Raw genomic sequence first — 20,249 nt, 5'->3', positions numbered from 1 at the left:
GGGTCCGACTGTCCACTTACCACCATGTCCTCAGGTACGTTCTGAACTAGTATCGCTTCACACCGCTGATTGGGACTCCCGCATATATCCATAGTGAGTCCCTCATATATCCATGGTGCATACTGTTACTACCTTCTTTTTTGACTGAGATATTTACTCCTATACTGGGTACTCGTCATTACCACGGTCTGCTTAAATACTTAAGCACTGTGTTTGGTGTGAGAAAGCTCATTGCTTACCGGGTATGGTCATTTGCACGATTTGTGCATAGTCTTACTGTGGTGACCCTACCGCTTGGCCATCCTGGTTATCTCTGAGCCTTTATTATCATTAATGGATTGTACCTATTTGTGTGTTATAACTCACAGATACATTGGTGTTTTGTGGCGTTAGTGACCCTGCGCTTCTCCGTATCTTTGTATCATTCTGTAGTTTTTCCACCTTTTATACTTTATAATAAACTTATATTTTTATACATCATTTCCACTTGTTCGTTTTGGTTTACCTTAGTTGTTTTATGAGTTGTAATCGTAGCTGTCTAGTTGACAGGTGGCCTTTTGTAGGTTAATAATATTTATACCAGTTGTCTGACGTGAATGCACTGAGAAATATTGTGTTCGGAGTGAGTTCCATATTTACGAAGCACCTGTTCTGCTGACGTAGAAGCGGGTGAGGCCAAGGGTGATTTCTTTTTATTACAATTTAAAAAAATATATATGTTGTCCACTTTAAAAAAATCTTTGCTTTGCCTGCGATTGACCTGCGCATGCTGGGAAACTTGGTGTGCCCATGCTAAGTTTTGCTGTAGGGCCTGTGGCAGTGAGTTGCCAGAGAACCATATGAGAGGCATTAAAATGGTGTATCTCTAAGCTGGGTAAGAACAGGAAAGGCTGGGGAAATAGGGTTTACCCTCTGTGTATCAGGCAGGCTGGTAATGAAGATAATTAGCAGCCAGCTAAGGAGCTCAGGTAAATGTGGGCTAAGCTCCTCAATCAGGGCTCCCAGTCTGGGGAAGAAGCAGGCTGTGCCAAGGCCTGTGGGAGCCAGGACCCTCTAACCCAGTAATGGCGAACCTATGGCACGGGTGCCAGAGGAGGCACTCAGAGCTCTCTCTGTGGGCACCCGCACCCTGGAAAAAGTCTATGGTGTACCAATATAGTTTGGACTTTACCAGCTATTCATCAGCGCTGGGTGCACTATGAACAGCACAGGCAGAACACTGAATGCAGACAGGCTATTGTAGTGTCCCACTAGGTAAATGTGGGCACTACACAAGGGTTAATATGACCATTGTAAGGGATATGATGTTTTATGGGTATTTTTCCTATTGTCTGTGTATCAGGCCTGTTAGGGTGTAGTTCCTCCTCCTAGACAGTAGAGGGAGCTAGGAAACCCCTAATATATATAGTTAGGCCCAGACAGGAAAGGATAGTGTAGTCCAGGAGACTAGTAAGTGCACACTAGCCAGCCTGAAGATATTGAGCCATAGTTAGCTCAGAAGATTTACACCAGGAGAAGGGTTTGCCTCCTGAGAGAAACAAAGTTCCCATAAGCAGAGCAGAGCCAGTATTCCAGCTAGACAAAGGAGCTGAAGGGCAGAAGGATTCACCCAAAGGTAGGATATATACCTGAGGAAGTTTCTACCAAGGATAAAGCCAGCATTAGGGCATACGGGCCTTGGGATTGAGACAGCCAGGAGTTCTGAGGAATAGTGCACAGGATTTCTGAGGAAAAGGTGCAGCCTGGTCTGTAAGTGTTGTTTTTACCCTCTGAGTATCTTGCAAAGGACATTGTACCTGCCATTGTTGTGAAAGCCTGCCTTTATCTGCTGCTATCATATGGAACTTTACAAAAGACTGTACAAAGTTAACTGTTTCCAGTAAAGGCAGTTTTGGTTCATAACAACAACGTGTTCCTCAATTATTACCACTATCAATCGGTGTGCGTTACAGGCACTGGCGTCACGAATCTTAAAGGGACCTTGCCCCAGGCACATTAAACATCTGTTCAACATCCAGGGCACCCCACCCAACATTAGGCCTGGTCCCTATACACCGAGAGTGCCCCAGAGGCTTCCTGTGCCAGCCTCTCCATCACTGCTGTACGCCTGCCCAGGGTCTCCCCATAAACTGTGACTAACCATGAGCAACCCTCGTTTGCCTAAGTACCATGATCTCACAATCGCAATACCCTGCAGGGCGGCGTACTGCACTATTATAGGTAAATGATAAAGTACATGGAAGATATACTATACTGGACTGTAGTATTCAGGGTAAATTGGCGTGTTGGCACTTTGCGATAAATAAGTGGGTTTTGGGCTGCAGTTTGGGCACCCGGTCTCTAAAAGGGTCGCCATCACTGCTCTAACCCTTGTGGGGTTAGCACTGAGTTGTGTTTTGGTGAGCTGGGTGGTAGACCCAGATCCCGATAGAGAGGGAAAATTATTGTGTAAAAGGACGAGGATTTATGTTTATGGGTTATGTTATGATGCCTGTAAAAGTGACAATAAAGCTGGTTGTTGCCAGTTTCCGCCCAAATCTGCAGTGTTGAAGTGGCTTCTTGAGGTGTGCCATCCGTCTAAGCTGAGAAGACAGCAATCCTGGAGAGCTAAGTGACCCCGAGTTGTCACAGGCCCTATGAGACCTGTGTAGGCCCCTGGTAGATACATATATTGTAGAGAACAGGTCTAGTACTCTTGGAGGAGCTATTGTGCAGCACAGTAAAAGGGGCAGAAGGAAAATTCCCAAATATAACGAAGCATTAGTGCATAGAAAAAATCTGCAGCTCTTCCTTTTGTCTTTTTACTAGGTCTTCTAAATAAATGCCCTGCGGGGCTCTAACTTTTTGGCTATGGGTTGTATCTGCTTTTTGTTACTTTTGACTCTACTTAAAATGCAAAAGACAAACTGACACCAAGTCTTACCTCAGTCTGAAATCCTTCGACAAGAATAGCCACCAAAAGGTTGAACAGGACGTAGTTTCCAAAAGTCATCAGTGCGATAAAGTAAAGCGCTGCCCATGAAGACGTCGAGGCCATGCCATTGTAAAGAACTTTATTCCAGTCTTCCTGTGTTAAAATCTAAATCGGCCAATCAAATTATCAGAATCATGTCAAATAGACTATGCCTTTACTTCTGCACATACCAAACATGTAATACCTGGAATACAGTCACTGTGGCCCAAAGTAGAGAGTCAAAGTTCTTCCTATCTGGAAGCGTGTCTCCATCCTTTTCTGATGCAAATTTGCAGCCAAAAAGATGCATTCCTAAAATGCTGGCAAGTATAAAAGATGTAAAACTATTAGGCTACCATACACCATAGTGCTGGTTTGTAGTCTATGTTGCCCTTTTCCAGGAACTAATAGTATTACATTTTGTTATCGAGATGGCGCTTGAAAGTGTGTGAACCCTTCAGAGCATAAAATGGAACTAAAACTACGTCAGATTTTCACACAAACCCTAAAATTACATAAAGATAACCAAATCAAAGAAAGGACTCCAAATATTAGACTTGGTCAATGTATCTGAACCTTTGGCATTAGCAGATAATTTAAAGGTGAAAGTAGAGTCAAGTGTTTTAAATAAATGGGATGACAATCAGGTGTGAGTGGATGACCTCTTTTATTTAAAGAACAGGGATCTATCAAAGTCTGATCTTCACAACAACATTTGTGCAATGGTACAAGCTAAGGAGATTTCTGTAGATCTCAGAAGAAGAGTTGTTGATGCTCATCAGGCTGGAAAAAGTTATAAAACCATCTCTGAAGAGTTTAGACTCCACAAATCCAATATATTATGGCTTTTACTATTGATGACCTATCCTCAGGATCAGCTGTATGAGGAGATGGTGCGCACAGTGCGCATGTGCCGCATCCCTTCTCTCTTCCTGTCCTCTGCTGCTGTCTATGGCAAAGACGGTAGACAGCAGAGGTGAGCAGGAAGTGAGACGGCACATGCGCACGCGTCTCATATAGATGATCGGCGGGGTGCTGAGTGTCCTGAGGATAGGTCATCAATAGTAAAAGTCTATATTAAACGCCGGTTTGAATTAAGCCCCATAGCCGGTGGAGCATCCGCCAAAGTTATGAAGAGGCGCAGGCCTCTCCATAACTTCAGCACATGCAGCGCCAGTTTTAAATGTAAGACAACTTCCTAGCTGCACCCCTCCCCTCTCTTTCGATCAAAAATCCTACCTGAATATGAAGATAAAGAGCATCAAAAGCATGCAGAACGTGGCCACATTGTCCATTGTCTTCATTAACACGACAAGCTGCCGCTGCAATGCTGGCATGAAACGCACTAACTTCAGGACTCTCATGAGACGGAAAGTTCTCAGTACAGAGAGACCACCGCCCTGCTGTCCAATGATTTCCCAGACACTGCAAGAAATAAAACATAGGGAATTAGTTAAAGGGGTTGTCCTACGATAAATATTCTACAGTTTCCACCCAGCACCTGGATCTGAACACTTTTGTAATTGCATGTAATTAAATTTTTTCCCAAAAATAAGGAAAAGAACAAACAGCAGGTGGTGCTATGCAGATACATTTTATTGAATAGTTCACTGGCTATATAAAAATTTTAATTACATGCAATACCAAAAGTATTCAGATCCAGGTGCTGGTTGGAAAAATGTAGAATATGTTTTGTGACGCAACCCCTTTAAGAATAAATGTTCCAGAATTGTCATTTTAGGTGGAATACAATTATTTACTAGAACAGACATGTCAAGAGAGGAGTTTTTTCTTTCTCTAATGAATCACGTGTTTCCTCTGAGCTAAACCATGGCACTGCAATCAAATGAGTCGAGTGTGCGAAAAAGGAACCAATTAAAATAATGCCCAAACAGGGTCAATCCAGGATTTATCCGGACTTGTAGAAACACACGTGCGTTCTACATGAATCACACTGTAGCCTCGCTAGTACATTTCTACTAACAGTTCCCTCACAAAAGCAGACAGAATTACAAAAAGAAATCCCCCTAATATAGTCATGTGTGTTATGTATGTCATATCCTAAGATCCATTAACTACAATTAAAAAATATATTTAAAAAATTATTTTAAAAAATATAAAGACAGAAAATGTATTTTATAATCAAAATTACCATTAAATGGGTTCTCCGGGTTTTTTCACACTGATGACTTATCCTCAGGATCGGCACCCCCGCCGATCAGTTGTATGAGGAGATGGCGTGCGGTCTCCCTTTGTGTCCACTGCTGTCCCATAGACATACAGCAGCGAGCAGGATGAGAAAAGGGAGACGGCACGTGCGCACAGAGCACGCCGTCTCCTCAAACTGCTGATCAGCAGGGGTGCCGGGTGCCCAGAGAACCTCTTTAAGAGCCAGTTAGTTTATTTTCTTCAATTTTTACTACACGCTACACTATGGGGGTCATTTATCAAACTGGCGTAAAGTAGAATTGGCTTAGTTGCCCATAGCAACCAATCAGATTCCACCTTTCATTTTCCAAAGGAGCAGTGAAAAATGAAAGGTGGAATCTGATTGGTTGCTATGGGCAACTAAGCCAATTCTACTTTACACCAGTTTAATAAATGACCCCAAATATAGATATATGGTCATTTATCATTTAAGGTTGTTTTTGTGGCTTTGCTTTATGTGTCTGCACCAAATGTATGAGCTGGCGCACCTTAATAATACATGTGGTGTAAGTGCAATGTGGTTTACACCTTTTTTGTGCAAGTGAATGGGACAGACACCTGTAATTGCCCCACACCACCGCTACAACCAATGGTGGATTATAATAGGGGGCGCTCGGTAGCCCCGGGGCCGGCATCACTGGGGGGTCCAACGGCGACCCAAACACCCACATACAGCGGCGGAGCACGGGAGCACATGATGACGTCATTGTGCGCCTGTGCCGGAATGCAGCACAGTGACATGTGTGCGCCTGGCTCACCATCCGGGCCCGTACCAGCAGTGAGTGAGCGCCTGGACACAGGTGAGAATTAGCTGTTAGTTTTGTTGTTGTTTTTGTGTATGCCAACTTTGGGGGACATTACTGGGGGGGGCACAGGAGGATATATTAGTGAAGGAACAGTAGGGGCAAATTACTATATCGGGGCCGTGTGGGGACAAATTACTACATCGGGGCAGTGTGGGGGCAAATTACTACATCGGGCCGTGTGGGGACAAATTACTACATCGGGGCAGTGTGGGGGCAAATTACTACATCGGGCCGTGTGGGGACAAATTACTACATCGGGGCAGTGTGGGGGCAAATTACTACATCGGGGCAGTGTGGGGGAAAATTACTACATCGGGGCCGTGTGGGGACAAATTACTACATCGGGGGCAGTGTGGGGCAATTACTTCATGGGGCAGTGTGGGGACAAATCACTCCATCGGGGGCAGTGTGGGGGCAAATTACTACATAGGGGGCAGTGTGGGGAAAATTACTCCATGGGGGCAGTGTGGGGGCAAACCACTGCATGGGGACAAACTATTGCATGGGGGTTAGTGTGGGGCCAAACTACTACATGGGGCAGTGTGGGGGCAAACTACTACATGGGGGCAGTGTGGGGGCAAATTACTATGTGGGTACAGATTACTATATGGGGCTCTGTAGGGGCAAATTACTATATGGGAGATGTGTGGGGGTAAATTACTGTGTGGGGGCAGTGTGGGGGAGATTACTATGTGCGATCAGTGTGGGGGGAAATTACAATGTGGGGGAAAATTACTATATGGAGCAGTGTGGGGGACGTTGCTATTGGGAAGACACTGTAGGGGCATTTCTAATACAGGGACATATTAGGAGACATTATTTTTGGGGACACTATACAGGCATTATTACCTGTTGAGCCTGTAAGGTGACGTTACCATTACACCTAAAGGCTCTGCTCTCTCTGCAGTTGCCGTGCCCTCTGCACTACGATTAACAGGGCCTGGCAGGCGTGATCATGCTTACACTGTCTGGTCCTGCCATTCAAAGTGCAGAGGATGCAGCAGTTGCAGAGAGAGCAGAGCCTCTAGGTGTAACGGTAACGCCCCCTTTGCTCCCAGAGGCTCATTTGCATATATTAAAACATGTTTCTCAGCAATGCGGGCACTTATGAACATGGGACCAACACAGATGCCTTCAGCTGCCAAGCACAAATGCAACAGGTCAGTCAGTGTCATAGGTACAAACCTGCTAAAAGATGCCCTTTAATTATTCTGTTTATGAGACACTTGGTTATTTTGCAAGAATCTTGTGCTGATCCAAAAAAACAGATATGGGATTAGCTATTGTTTTTTGGGAATTTTTATTTTTTCTGTCATTGATTAACTTAAATGGGGTTAGCTAAGATATGCCATCGGTGTCAGATAGGTGCGGGTCCTACCTCTGGGACTAGAGTTGAGCAAACACCTGGATGTTCGGGTTCGAGAAGTTCGGCCGAACTTCCCGGAAATGTTCGGGTTCGGGATCCGAACCCGATCCGAACTTCGTCCCGAACCCGAACCCCATTGAAGTCAATGGGGACCCGAACTTTTCGGTACTAAAAAGGCTGTAAAACAGCCCAGGAAAGGGCTAGAGGGCTGCAAAAGGCAGCAACATGTAGGTAATCCCATGCAAACAAATGTGGATAGGGAAATGAATTAAAATAAAAATTAAATAAATAAAAATTAACCAAAATCAATTGGAGAGAGGTCCCATAGCAGAGAATCTGGCTTCACGTCACCCACCACTGGAACAGTCCATTCTCAGATATTTAGGCCCCGGCACCCAGGCAGAGGAGAGAGGTCCCGTAACAGAGAATCTGTCTTCATGTCAGCAGAGAATCTGTCTGCATGTCATAGCAGAGAATCAGGCTTCACGTCACCCACCACTGTAAGAGTCCATTGTCATAAATTTAGGCCCAGCACCCAGGCAGAGGAGAGAGGTCCCGTAACAGACAATCTGGCTTCATGTCAGCAGAGAATCAGTCTTCATATCATAGCAGAGAATCAGGCTTTACGTCACCCACCACTGTAAGAGTCCATTTTCATAAATTTAGGCCCAGCACCCAGGCAGAGGAGAGAGGTCCCGTAACAGACAATCTGGCTTCATGTCAGCAGAGAATCAGTCTTCATGTCATAGCAGAGAATCAGGCTTCACGTCAGCCACCACTGCAACAGTCCATTGTCATAAATTTAGGCCCAGCACCCAGGCAGAGGAGAGAGGTCCCGTAACAGACAATCTGGCTTCATGTCAGCAGAGAATCAGTCTTCATATCATAGCAGAGAATTAGGCTTTACGTCACCCACCACTGTAAGAGTTCATTTTCATAAATTTAGGCCCAGCACCCAGGCAGAGGAGAGAGGTCCCGTAACAGACAATCTGGCTTCATGTCAGCAGAGAATCAGTCTTCATATCATAGCAGAGAATCAGGCTTCACGTCAGCCACCAATGCAACAGTCCATTGTCAGATATTTAGGCCCAGCACCCAGGCAGAGGAGAGAGTTCCCGTAACAGACAATCAGGCTTCACGTCTGCCACCAGTGCAACAGTCCATTGTCAGATATTTAGGCCCAGCACCCAGGCAGAGGAGAGAGGTCCCGTAACAGAGAATCTGGCTTCATGTCAGCAGAGAATTAGTCTGCATGTCATAGCAGAGAATCAGGCTTCACGTCACCCAACATTGGAACAGTCCATTGGCATATATTTAGGCCCCGGCACCCAGACAGAGGAGAGGTTCATTCAAATTTGGGTAGCCTCGCAATATAATGGTAAAATGAAAATAAAAATAGGATTGAATGAGGAAGTGCCCTGGAGTACAATAATATATGGTTAAGGGGAGGTAGTTAATGTCTAATCTGGACAAGGGACGGACAGGTCCTGTGGGATCCATGCCTGGTTCATTTTTATGAACGTCAGCTTGTCCACATTGGCTGTAGACAGGCGGCTGCATTTGTCTGTAATGACACCCCCTGCCGTGCTGAATACACGTTCAGACAAAACGCTGGCCGCCGGGCAGGCCAGCACCTCCAAGGCATAAAAGGCTAGCTCTGGCCACGTGGACAATTTAGAGACCCAGTAGTTGAATGGGGCCGAACCATCAGTCAGTACGTGGAGGGGTGTGCACACGTACTGTTCCACCATGTTAGTGAAATGTTGCCTCCTGCTAACACGTTGCGTATCAGGTGGTGGTGCAGTTAGCTGTGGCGTGTTGACAAAAGTTTTCCACATCTCTGCCATGCTAACCCTGCCCTCAGAGGAGCTGGCCGTGACACAGCTGCCTTGGCGACCTCTTGCTCCTCCTCTGCCTTGGCCTTGGGCTTCCACTTGTTCCCCTGTGACATTTGGGAATTCTCTCAGTAGCGCTTCTACCAACGTGCGCTTGTACTCGCGCATCTTCCTATCACGCTCCAGTGCAGGAAGTAAGGTGGGCACATTGTCTTTGTAGCGTGGATCCAGCAGGGTGGCAACCCAGTAGTCCGCACACGTTAAAATGTGGGCAACTCTGCTGTCGTTGCGCAGGCACTGCAGCATGTAGTCGCTCATGTGTGCCAGGCTGCCCAGGGGTAAGGACAAGCTGTCCTCTGTGGGAGGCGTATCGTCATCGTCCTGCCTTTCCCCCCAGCCACGCACCAGTGATGGACCCGAGCTGCGTTGGGTGCCACCCCGCTGTGACCATGCTTCATCCTCATCCTCCTCCACCTCCTTCTCATCCTCGTCCTCCTCGTCCTCCAGTAGTGGGCCCTGGCTGGCCACATTTGTACCTGGCCTCTGCTGTTGCCAAAAACCTCCCTCTGAGTCACTTCGAAGAGACTGGCCTGAAAGTGCTAAAAATGACCCCTCTTCCTCCTCCTCCTCCTGGGCCACCTCCTCTTCCATCATCGCCCTAAGTGTTTTCTCAAGGAGACATAGAAGTGGTATTGTAACGCTGATAACGGCGTCATCGCCACTGGCCATGTTGGTGGAGTACTCGAAACAGCGCAACAGGGCACACAGGTCTCGCATGGAGGCCCAGTCATTGGTGGTGAAGTGGTGCTGTTCTGTAGTGCGACTGACCCGTGCGTGCTGCAGCTGAAACTCCACTATGGCCTGCTACGCTGTAGCGCAGACAGGCGAGCAGCAGCAGGATGTGAACGCCGGAAGCGCGAACAGACGGCCCGCACTTTATGCAGCAGCTCTGACATGTCGGGGTAGTTGTGAATGAACTTCTGCACCACCAAATTCAGCACATGCGCCAAGCAAGGGATGTGCGTCAAACTGGCTAGTCCCAGAGCTGCAACGAGATTTCGCCCATTATCACACACCATCAGGCCGGGCTTGAGGCTCACCGGCAGCAACCACTCGTCGGTCTGTTGTTCTATACCCTGCCACAACTCCTGTGCGGTGTGGGGCCTGTCCCCCAAACATATGAGTTTCAGAATGGCCTGCTGACGTTTACCCCGGGCTGTGCTGAAGTTGGTGGTGAAGGTGTGTGGCTGACTGGATGAGCAGGTGGAAGAAGAGGAGGAGGAAGCCGAGAAGGAGGAGGTGGCAACAGGAGGCAAAGAATGTTGCCCTGCGATCCTTGGCGGCGGAAGGACGTGCGCCAAACAGCTCTCCGCCTGGGGCCCAGCTGCCACTACATTTACCCAGTGTGCAGTTAGGGAGATATAGCGTCCCTGGCCGTGCTTACTGGTCCACGTATCTGTGGTTAGGTGGACCTTGCCACAGATGGCGTTGCGCAGTGCACACTTGATTTTATCGGATACTTGGTTGTGCAGGGAAGGCACGGCTCTCTTGGAGAAGTAGTGCCGGCTGGGAACAACATACTGTAGGACAGCAAGCGACATGAGCTGTTTGAAGCTGTCTGTGTCCACCAGCCTAAATGACAGCATTTCATAGGCCAGTAGTTTAGAAATGCTGGCATTCAGGGCCAGGGATCGAGGGTGGCTAGGTGGGAATTTACGCTTTCTCTCAAATGTTTGTGAGATGGAGAGCTGAACGCTGCCGTGTGACATGGTTGAGATGCTTGGTGACGGAGGTGGTGGTGGTGTTGGTGGTACATCCCCTGTTTGCTGGGCGGCAGGTGCCAACGTTCCTCCAGAGGCAGAGGAAGAGGCCGAGGCGGCAGCAGCAGAAGAGGTAGCAGGGGGAGCCTGAGTGACTTCCTTGGTTTTAAGGTGTTTACTCCACTGCAGTTCATGCTTTGCATGCAGGTGCCTGGTCATGCAGGTTGTGCTCAGGTTCAGAACGTTAATGCCTCACTTCAGGCTCTGATGGCACAGCGTGCAAACCACTCGGGTCTTGTCGTCAGCACATTGTTTGAAGAAGTGCCATGCCAGGGAACTCCTTGAAGCTGCCTTTGGGGTGCTCGGTCCCAGATGGCGGCGGTCAGTAGCAGGCAGAGTATCTTGGCGGCGGGTGTTCTGCTTTTGCCCACTGCTCCCTCTTTTGCTACGCTGTTGGCTCGGTCTCACCACTGCCTCTTCCTGTGAAAGTCAGTGGCACGACCTTCATTCCATGTGGGGTCTAGGACCTCATCGTCCCCTGCATCGTCTTCCACCCAGTCTTGATCCCTGACCTCCTGTTCAGTCTGCACACTGCAGAAAGACGCAGCAGTTGGCACCTGTGTTTCGTCATCATCAGAGACATGCTGAGGTGGTATTCCCATGTCCTCATCATCAGGAAACATAAGTGGTTGTGCGTCAGTGCATTCTATGTCTTTCACCGCTGGGGAAGGGCTAGGTGGATGCCCTTGGGAAACCCTGCCAGCGGAGTCTTCAAACAGCATAAGAGACTGCTGCATAACTTGAGGCTGAGACAGTTTCCCTGGTATGCATGGGGGTGATGTGACAGACTGATGGGGTTGGTTTTCAGGCGCCATCTGTGCGCTTTCTGCAGAAGACTGGGTGGGAGATAATGTGAACGTGCTGGATCCACTGTCGGCCACCCAATTGACTAATGCCTGTACCTGCTCAGGCCTTACCATCCTTAGAACGGCATTGGGCCCCACCATATATCGCTGTAAATTCTGGCGGCTACTGGGACCTGAGGTAGTTGGTACACTAGGACGTGTGGATGTGGCAGAACGGCCACGTCCTCTCCCAGCACCAGAGGGTCCACTAACACCACCACGACCATGTCCACGTCCGCGTCCCTTACTAGATGTTTTCCTCATTGTTATCGTTCACCACAACAACAAAAATATTATTTGGCCCAATGTATTGTATTCAAATTCAGCTGAATATAAATTTGAGGCCTAGTATTTAGGCGCTGGGTGACCGGTATAGATTTACTGACAGAATTAGACTTGGAAATGCACAGTAGCGTGTGTGTGAAGTTATTCTGAATGACCCTATGTGCACCTTGAATATTATATACCCTTTTAGGGATAGATTTCAAATAGCTCTGATACAGCAGAAACCACTAAATTATGAAATTGCTAAATTGGGAATTGTATTTCAACCCAGAACAAAAAATGTGCTTTGACGGACACTAAATAACTTGCCCAGCCAGAACAGTACAGCGGTAAAGACAGATTTAGCGGGATATAAATTTGAGGCCTAGTATTTAGGCGCTGGGTGACAGGTATGGATTTAGTGACAGAATTAGACTTGGAAATGCACAGTAGCGTGTGTGTGAAGTTATTCTGAATGACCCTATGTGCACCTTGAATATTATATACCCTTTTAGGGATAGATTTCAAATAGCTCTGATACAGCAGAAACCACTAAATTATGAAATTGCTAAATTGGGAATTGTTTTTCAACCCAGAACAAAAAATGTGCTTTGACGGACACTAAATAACTTGCCCAGCCAGAACAGTACAGCGGTAACTACAGATTTAGCGGGATATAAATTTGAGGCCTAGTATTTAGGCGCTGGGTGACCGGTATGGATTTACTGACAGAATTAGACTTGGAAATGCACAGTAGCGTGTGTGTGAAGTTATTCTGAATGACCCTATGTGCACCTTGAATATTATATACCCTTTTAGGGATAGATTTCAAATAGCTCTGATACAGCAGAAACCACTAAATTAGGAAATTGCTAAATTGGGAATTGTTTTTCAACCTAGAACAAAAAATGTGCTTTGACGGACACTAAATAACTTGCCCAGCCAGAACAGTACAGCGGTAAAGACAGATTTAGCGGGATATAAATTTGAGGCCTAGTATTTAGGCGCTGGGTGACCGGTATGGATTTACTGACAGAATTAGACTTGGAAATGCACAGTAGCGTGTGTGTGAAGTTATTCTGAATGACCCTATGTGCACCTTGAATATTATATACCCTTTTAGGGATAGATTTCAAATAGCTCTGATACAGCAGAAACCACTAAATTAGGAAATTGCTAAATTGGGAATTGTTTTTCAACCCAGAACAAAAAATGTGCTTTGACGGACACTAAATAACTTGCCCAGCCAGAACAGTACAGCGGTAACGACAGATTTAGCGGGATATAAATTTGAGGCCTAGTATTTAGGCGCTGGGTGACCGGTATGGATTTACTGACAGAATTAGACTGGGATATGGCCAAAAAATAACCACACTATTGCTGGTTAAATGCACTTGGTGTGACAGCTTGACCAACCACACTACTGAGGGTTAAATGCACTTGGTGACGGGCGCAGCTTGCCCCTGATGTAGTATATGGCCAAAAAATAAACAGACTATTGCTGGTTAAATGCACTTGGTGTGACAGCTTCACCCTGATGTAGGCTTTAGCCAAAAAACAACCACACCATTGAGGGTTAAATGCACTTGGTGACAGGCGCAGCTTGCCCCTGATGTAGTATATGGCCAAAAAATAAACAGACTATTGCTGGTTAAATGCACTTGGTGTGACAGCTTCACCCTGATTTAGGCTTTAGCCAAAAAACAACCACACCATTGAGGGTTAAATGCACTTGGTGACAGGCGCAGCTTGCCCCTGATGTAGTATATGGCCAAAAAATAAACAGACTATTGCTGGTTAAATGCACTTGGTGTGACAGCTTCACCCTGATGTAGGCTTTAGCCAAAAAACAACCACACCATTGAGGGTTAAATGCACTTGGTCGCAGCTTGTGCTGGCGCACCACAAGACACAAAATGGCCGCCGATCACCCCAGAAAAAAGTGACTGACAAACGGTCTGGGCAGCCTAAAAACAGTGAGCAATTGAATTTCAGCAGCTCAATGATGCACAGCTGCAGATCGATCGATTAATCAAGTCCTTTGGAGGAGTTAATCTGCCTAATCTCGCCCTACTGTCGCAGCCGCAACCTCTCCCTACGCTAATCAGAGCAGAGTGACGGGCGGCGCTATGTGACTCCAGCTTAAATAGAGGCTGGGTCACATGGTGCTCTGGCCAATCACAGCCATGCCAATAGTAGGCATGGCTGTGACGGCCTCTTGGGGCAAGTAGTATGACGCTTGTTGATTGGCTGCTTTGCAGCCTTTCAAAAAGCGCCAAGAAAGCGTCACAAAAGCGCCAAGAAAGCGACGAACACCGAACCCGAACCCGGACTTTTACGAAAATGTCCGGGTTCGGGTCCGTGTCACGGACACCCCAAAATTCGGTACTAACCCGAACTATACAGTTCGGGTTCGCTCATCCCTATCTGGGACCTATCTAAAAAAGTGAAGGAGACCATACTGCGCATGTGCAGTTTATTCTCTATTATCACTATGACCAAGTGAGCATGCTCATCTATTTTCAGCGGTGATTGGAGGGGGCTGCTCTCTATTCACCTCAAGGGTCCAGTTCTAGAGATATAAGCAGGTCCCAAGGGTTAGGACCCGCACCTATGTGACAATGAGAGCATATTCTAGCTTTATGCCCATCAATGTCCCCTTTAAGATGGCTATATGCCAACTAAGGTCAACGTAGGCTACTCTCGTTTCCAGTTGGCATTCGGTCTAAGGACAAGGACAGAAAGTGCTGTTTTCTAGATGTGTGTCTGACTCAAGGTCAACGCTGCAGGCAGATAAACAAGGTCAGAGCCGCCCGGGTCAGTATACAGTACATCAGATGTATACTGGAGTGAGAAACACGCCCCAGGCCGAACATCTGTTACTCATACAGGAAGAAAGGGCAAATCTGATTATGCAAAGGCTTGAAGAATGACATGGTGCTCACTCCCGTATACATTCATTATCAAGAGCAGCCATGACCCTGGCCATCAGAACCAACTACCCGGGTCAAGCACTTACAAGTAACACATGGGTCAAGTTGACACTTGGAGGTTTTATGCTATATTTCTTTTTTTTTTTTGCATCTGGAATAAGTGCATTGGTCAGGAGTTACGTCAGTGGGAATGAGATTTGTACAAACATGGTTTGCGAGTTTTTTTTGTTCTGTGTAGTTTTTGTTTTGCCACAGCAGAAAAATCTGGTCCAACAAAACAGCAGGGTCATGGTAGGTGCAACTCTAATACCGGATGAGTTATACTTAAAGGGGTTCTGCTTTTCTTTTTAACTGATGACCTATCATCAGCATCTGATTGGTGGGGGTCCGACATCCGGGCCCCCCGCCAATCAGATGTTTGAGAAGGCTGCGGCGCTGCAGGAGTGGCGCGGCCTTCTCCTTGTTTGCCTCAGGCCCAGTGACGTTGTAACTAATATCACGGGCCTAGGCGGGGCTAATCTCCATTCACTAGCCTCGCACAGGCCAGTGATACTAGCTGTGATGTCCCTAGGTCTGTCAGATGTCCCAGGGTTGTCAGATTAAATAAAGGGGTTCTCCAGGATTTTACTACTGATGGCCTATCCTCAAGATTTTTCCCTGCACAGTAGTTTGCATGGCCACCGGCTATGTAGGGAACTACAACACAGCAACAGTACATTCAAGAAAATCCTAGATATACATTATTCATTTCTGTGGTGAGACTATTTCTTTAACTACCTGTTCAAAGTTATTATTATTTATAATTGTGCATCAAAGACAACCACACTAATGCTGTTTGGTAGATTTTTTTTCAGATCGCAACATACGAGAATAGTTTCAGACTTTCTCGCAAGGACGTGGATATGAGGCCTATGTGTGTCCAGGATGCTGCTGATGTCACTATCTCTCATGTGCTTTTCTTGTACACTTTCCTGTGCTCATTTTACCTTCTACAGTCCATAAATGCGTGATGGGTCTCCTGCCTTCCTCTGCAGTGTCTGCTGTGGGTTCTCTCTGCTCTCCCTACTCTGATAAACACACTGTGTAATTCACTCTCTACAACTGCAAAATGTGCCTTCCCTGAAATTACAGTAGATGCTTTCTTTCCCAATCCACTTTCTGATCTGGTGTGCACAACCTCCTCCCCCTCACTGCTGGTATCTCTAACAATGGGCTACAATACTGGATTTTACAATTACTAGCCTTCTGTAATAACAGGAAGAGCAGGTGCAGCCAACACAGACAGGACATACAGACACTTTCCGGAATAAATGCCAGTGTCTGGCCAGACATATACTGCTGCATGCAGCAGCATTTGTTTGGAAAGAAGCCCCGTTGGATCCCATTGTAGTAAATGGGGACCTGGCAGTATGGATACGGTAATCGCTGCTAGTGTTCCTCTGACTACTGGAGTTTGTGCTGCATATGTGAATGTAGACTTATCAGTCAAGCTATTAGCTGAAGTAGTACAATTACCTGATTACGACAATGATCCCATCAAATATGTTATATGGGTTCTTGATGTATCCAAACGGACCATAAACCAAAAGCTTCAGAATCATTTCCAGGGCGAACAAACTTGTAAAGACTATATTACTGATCTCCAAGGCGTTAGTCAATTCCTCTGGCTGTGGGAAAAGCAGATTTTAAAAACCATGTGAAGGCAAAATTAAAGAAACATACCTTCAGTTTTAGGGGTGCACCTAGCCTTTCTGCTGCCTGAGGCGAAAACTGAAATGGCACCCCCCCCCTCCCCATGGCAATTTCTTAAAATAACCCCTTTGTCACAATGAAAGTTCTCTTGCCCATGGCCCTTCGGCTGCCCCTACCTGAGTATGCCTGAGGGGATCGCCTCACCTGGCCTCATTGGTGGTGCACCCCTGTTCAGTTTAATCAAGGCAGAAAAAAATAACTTCATAGTGATGGTTTGGGGAGTTGTTTTGAACCAAGTAATAGTTTACAAATACAGAACCAAGAGAAATCATTATCTATATATATAAAGAAGGACGTATATACACTGAACAAAAATATGAACTCAACATTTTCGTTTTTTCTCCCATTTTGCATGAGCTGAACTCAAAGATCTAAAACATTTTCTACATAAACAAAAGATCCATTATTCTCAAATATTGTTCACAAATCTGTCTAAATCTGTGTTAGTGAGCACTTCTCCTTTGCTAAGATAATCCATCCCACCTCACAGGTGTGGCATATCAAGGTGCTGATTAGACAGCATGAATATTGCGCAGGTGTCCCTTAGACTGCCCACAATAAAAGACCACTCTGAAATGTGCACAGTTTTGCCTTACTGGGGCGGTATGGGGCTTAGAAAACCAGCCAGTATCTGGTGTGGCCACCATTTGCCTCACGCAGTGCAACAAATCTCTGTCGCATACAGTTGATCAGGTTGTTGATTGTGGCCTGTGGAATGTTGGTCTACTCCTTTTCAATAGCTGTGTGAAGTTGCAGAATGTCGGCAGGAACTGGAACACGCTGTCGTATACGCTGATCCAGAGCACCCCAAACATGCTCAATGGGTGACATGTCCGGTGAGTATGCTGGCCATGCAAGAACTGGAAAGTTTTCAGCTTCCAGGAATTGTGCACAGTTCCTTGCAATATGGGGCCGTTCATTATCATGCTGCAACATGAGGTGATGGTCGTGGATGAATGGCATAACAATGGGCCTCCGGATCTCAAAATGCCATCAATAAAATGCACCTGTGTTCGTTATCCATAACATACACCTGCCCATGCCATAACGCCATCATGGGCCACTCGATCCACAACGTTGACGTCAGCAAACCGCTCACCCACACGTCGCCACACACGCTGTCTGCCATCTGCTCTGAACAGTGAAAACAGGAATCATCCATGAACAGAACACCTCTCCAACGTGCCAGACGGCATCGAATGTGAGCATTTGCCCACTCAAGTCGACGACGAACTGCAGTCAGGTCCAGACCCCGATGAGGACGACGAGCATGCAGATGAGCTTCCCTGAGACGGTTTCTGACAGTTTGTGCAGAAATTCTTTGGTTATGCAAACTGATTGTTGCTGCAGCTGTCCAGGTGGCTGGTCTCAGACGATCATGGAGGTGAACATGCTGGATGTGGAGGTCCTGGGCTGGTGTGGTTACCCGTGGTCTGCGGTTGTGAGGCCAGTTGGACGTACTGCCAAATTCTCTGAAACGCCTTTGGAGACGTCTTATGGTAGAGAAATGAGCATTCATTGTACTGGCAACAGCTCTGGTAGACATTCCTGCAGTCAGCATGCCAATTGCTGCAGTCTTGGTGTTAATTCACACACAATGGAAAGTTCATATAACACAAGTCACCTTGCTGGCAGTTCTGCCTCCAATAGTCCACAGTAGGCTTTAGGGAGCCTGTTTCCCCAGCATGCGGCTCCCAGTCCTCCAGCACAGCACAAAGCCTCAGATCCCCAAAACAGAGACATCTCTGCTGAGCCCAGCTGCCTATTTAAGTACAGCCAGGTGCTTCTAAAACCCGGATAAGCACTTAAACTCCGGTCCCGTATTTGACCTCACCTGGCAAGAAACAGACTACCCGCACATGCTGGAAGGAAAATACCTGCCTTGCCAGACACAACCCCTCATTGTGTCACACTTGATATGCCACACCTGTGAGGTGGGATAGATTATCTTGGCAAAGGAGAAGTGCTCACTAACACAGATTTAGACAGATTTGTAAACAATATTTGAAAGTAATGTGTCTTTTGTGTATGTAGAAAATGTTTCAGATCTTTGAGTTGAGCTCATGCAAAATGGGAGCAAAACCGAAAGTGTTGCGTTTATATTTTTGTTCAGTGTATGTATGCGTGTGTGTGTGTGTATGTATGTTCGGTGATCACTCAAAAACGCAACCATCGACTTCAACAAAACTTATTATATATAAGTTATACATATCACTTGCTACCTGGAAAGAAATCTTGTGGGGGTCACAGCTCTCTAGGACGTACCGTTTCTGAGATATTCCCCAAAAATGACCTACATTAGCCAATACAAGCCTGCAAGTCTATCACTTCATATTCCAACTGCCATGCACACGGTCACATGTCCCTTATCAGCCAATAGAAGCTTGCAGGCCCTTAGTCTCCACATACACACAGTTTTACTCCAGGTTTCCATAACAACCCAGCCATTTTTCTTCACTGCTGCAGGCCAGCTTTAGAGGGGCAGGGCGCTATGAATGACACTGTTAAGGGAGTGGAGTGCTGTGGAGATCCCAGTTCAGGGGGCAGGTAGGGTGGCTATTCAGGCCACCCTCAAAAGACGTACTTAAAAACTCCTCCCCCAGGTCCCTTTAAGCCACGCCCCCCCACACTTAGCAGCCGACGGTGATTGAACAAATTAAGGTAAAAATCAACTTGTCAGCTGCAGGGGAGGGAGGGAGGGTGACTTTCTCCCTGCAGCTCACGCTCACACAGCACAGTGCTGCTGTCTGAGAGTGAGGTGTTCAAAAGAACATCCCTGTGTCCATCCAGGCCCTACGCCGGACGGAGGACAGGGAGTCTGAAAGTGGACTGTCCTGCCTAAAACTGGACCTCTGGCCACCCTAGGGGCAGGCTGCTGTGGAGGTCACAGTTAAGGGGACGGTCCGCTATGGAGGTCACTGTTAAGTGGAAGATTGCTGTAGAGGCCAATGTTAAGGGGACTGGGTGTTGTGGAAATCACTGTTAAGAAAATGGGGTACTGTGGAGGTCACTAAAGGGGCGGCCTCTGTGGGGGTCACTGTTAAGGGGGAGGGATTCTGTCCAGGTCACTGTTAAAGGGGCAGGCTGCTGTGGAGGTCACCTATAAGGGGGTGGTATGCTGTAAAGGTCATTGTTAAAGGGGCGGGCGCAGTGGAGGTCTCTGTTAAGGGGACAGGAAACTGTGGAGGTCACAGTTAAGGGGGCGGTCCGCTGTGGAGGTCAGTGTTAAGGGACGGGGTGCAGTAGAGGTCACTGTTACGGGGGCGTGGTCTTGTAGGAGGTCACAATTTAAGGGAACAGAGCTCTGTAGAGATCACTGTTAAGGGGGTGGGTTATTGTGGAGGTCACTAATATACGGGCAGCTGCTGTGGAGGTCACTGTTAAAGGGGAGGGTGCTGTGGATGTTACTATTAAGGGGGCAGACCGCTGTGGAGGTCACTCTTGAAGGGACGGGGTACTGCAGATGT

At 47.0% G+C, this 20,249-nt stretch overlaps 1 protein-coding gene across 1 annotated transcript in view; it reads right to left on the bottom strand.

Moving 5' to 3' along the window:
- Positions 1–20,249, bottom strand: part of CACNA1G (calcium voltage-gated channel subunit alpha1 G) — a 294,602-nt gene that overhangs the window by 125,897 nt on the left and 148,456 nt on the right. Inside the window, 4 exon segments of the mRNA XM_044297004.1 lie at positions 2,924–3,079; positions 3,159–3,273; positions 4,193–4,378; positions 16,546–16,697. Coding sequence (XP_044152939.1) covers positions 2,924–3,079; positions 3,159–3,273; positions 4,193–4,378; positions 16,546–16,697 — 609 coding nt within the window.

The sequence above is a fragment of the Bufo gargarizans genome, chromosome 6, assembly GCF_014858855.1.
Source record: "Bufo gargarizans isolate SCDJY-AF-19 chromosome 6, ASM1485885v1, whole genome shotgun sequence".
Lineage (NCBI taxonomy): Eukaryota > Metazoa > Chordata > Amphibia > Anura > Bufonidae > Bufo > Bufo gargarizans.
Note: the sequence above shows the minus strand (reverse complement) of the source record. Positions and strands in the feature narration are given on the sequence as shown.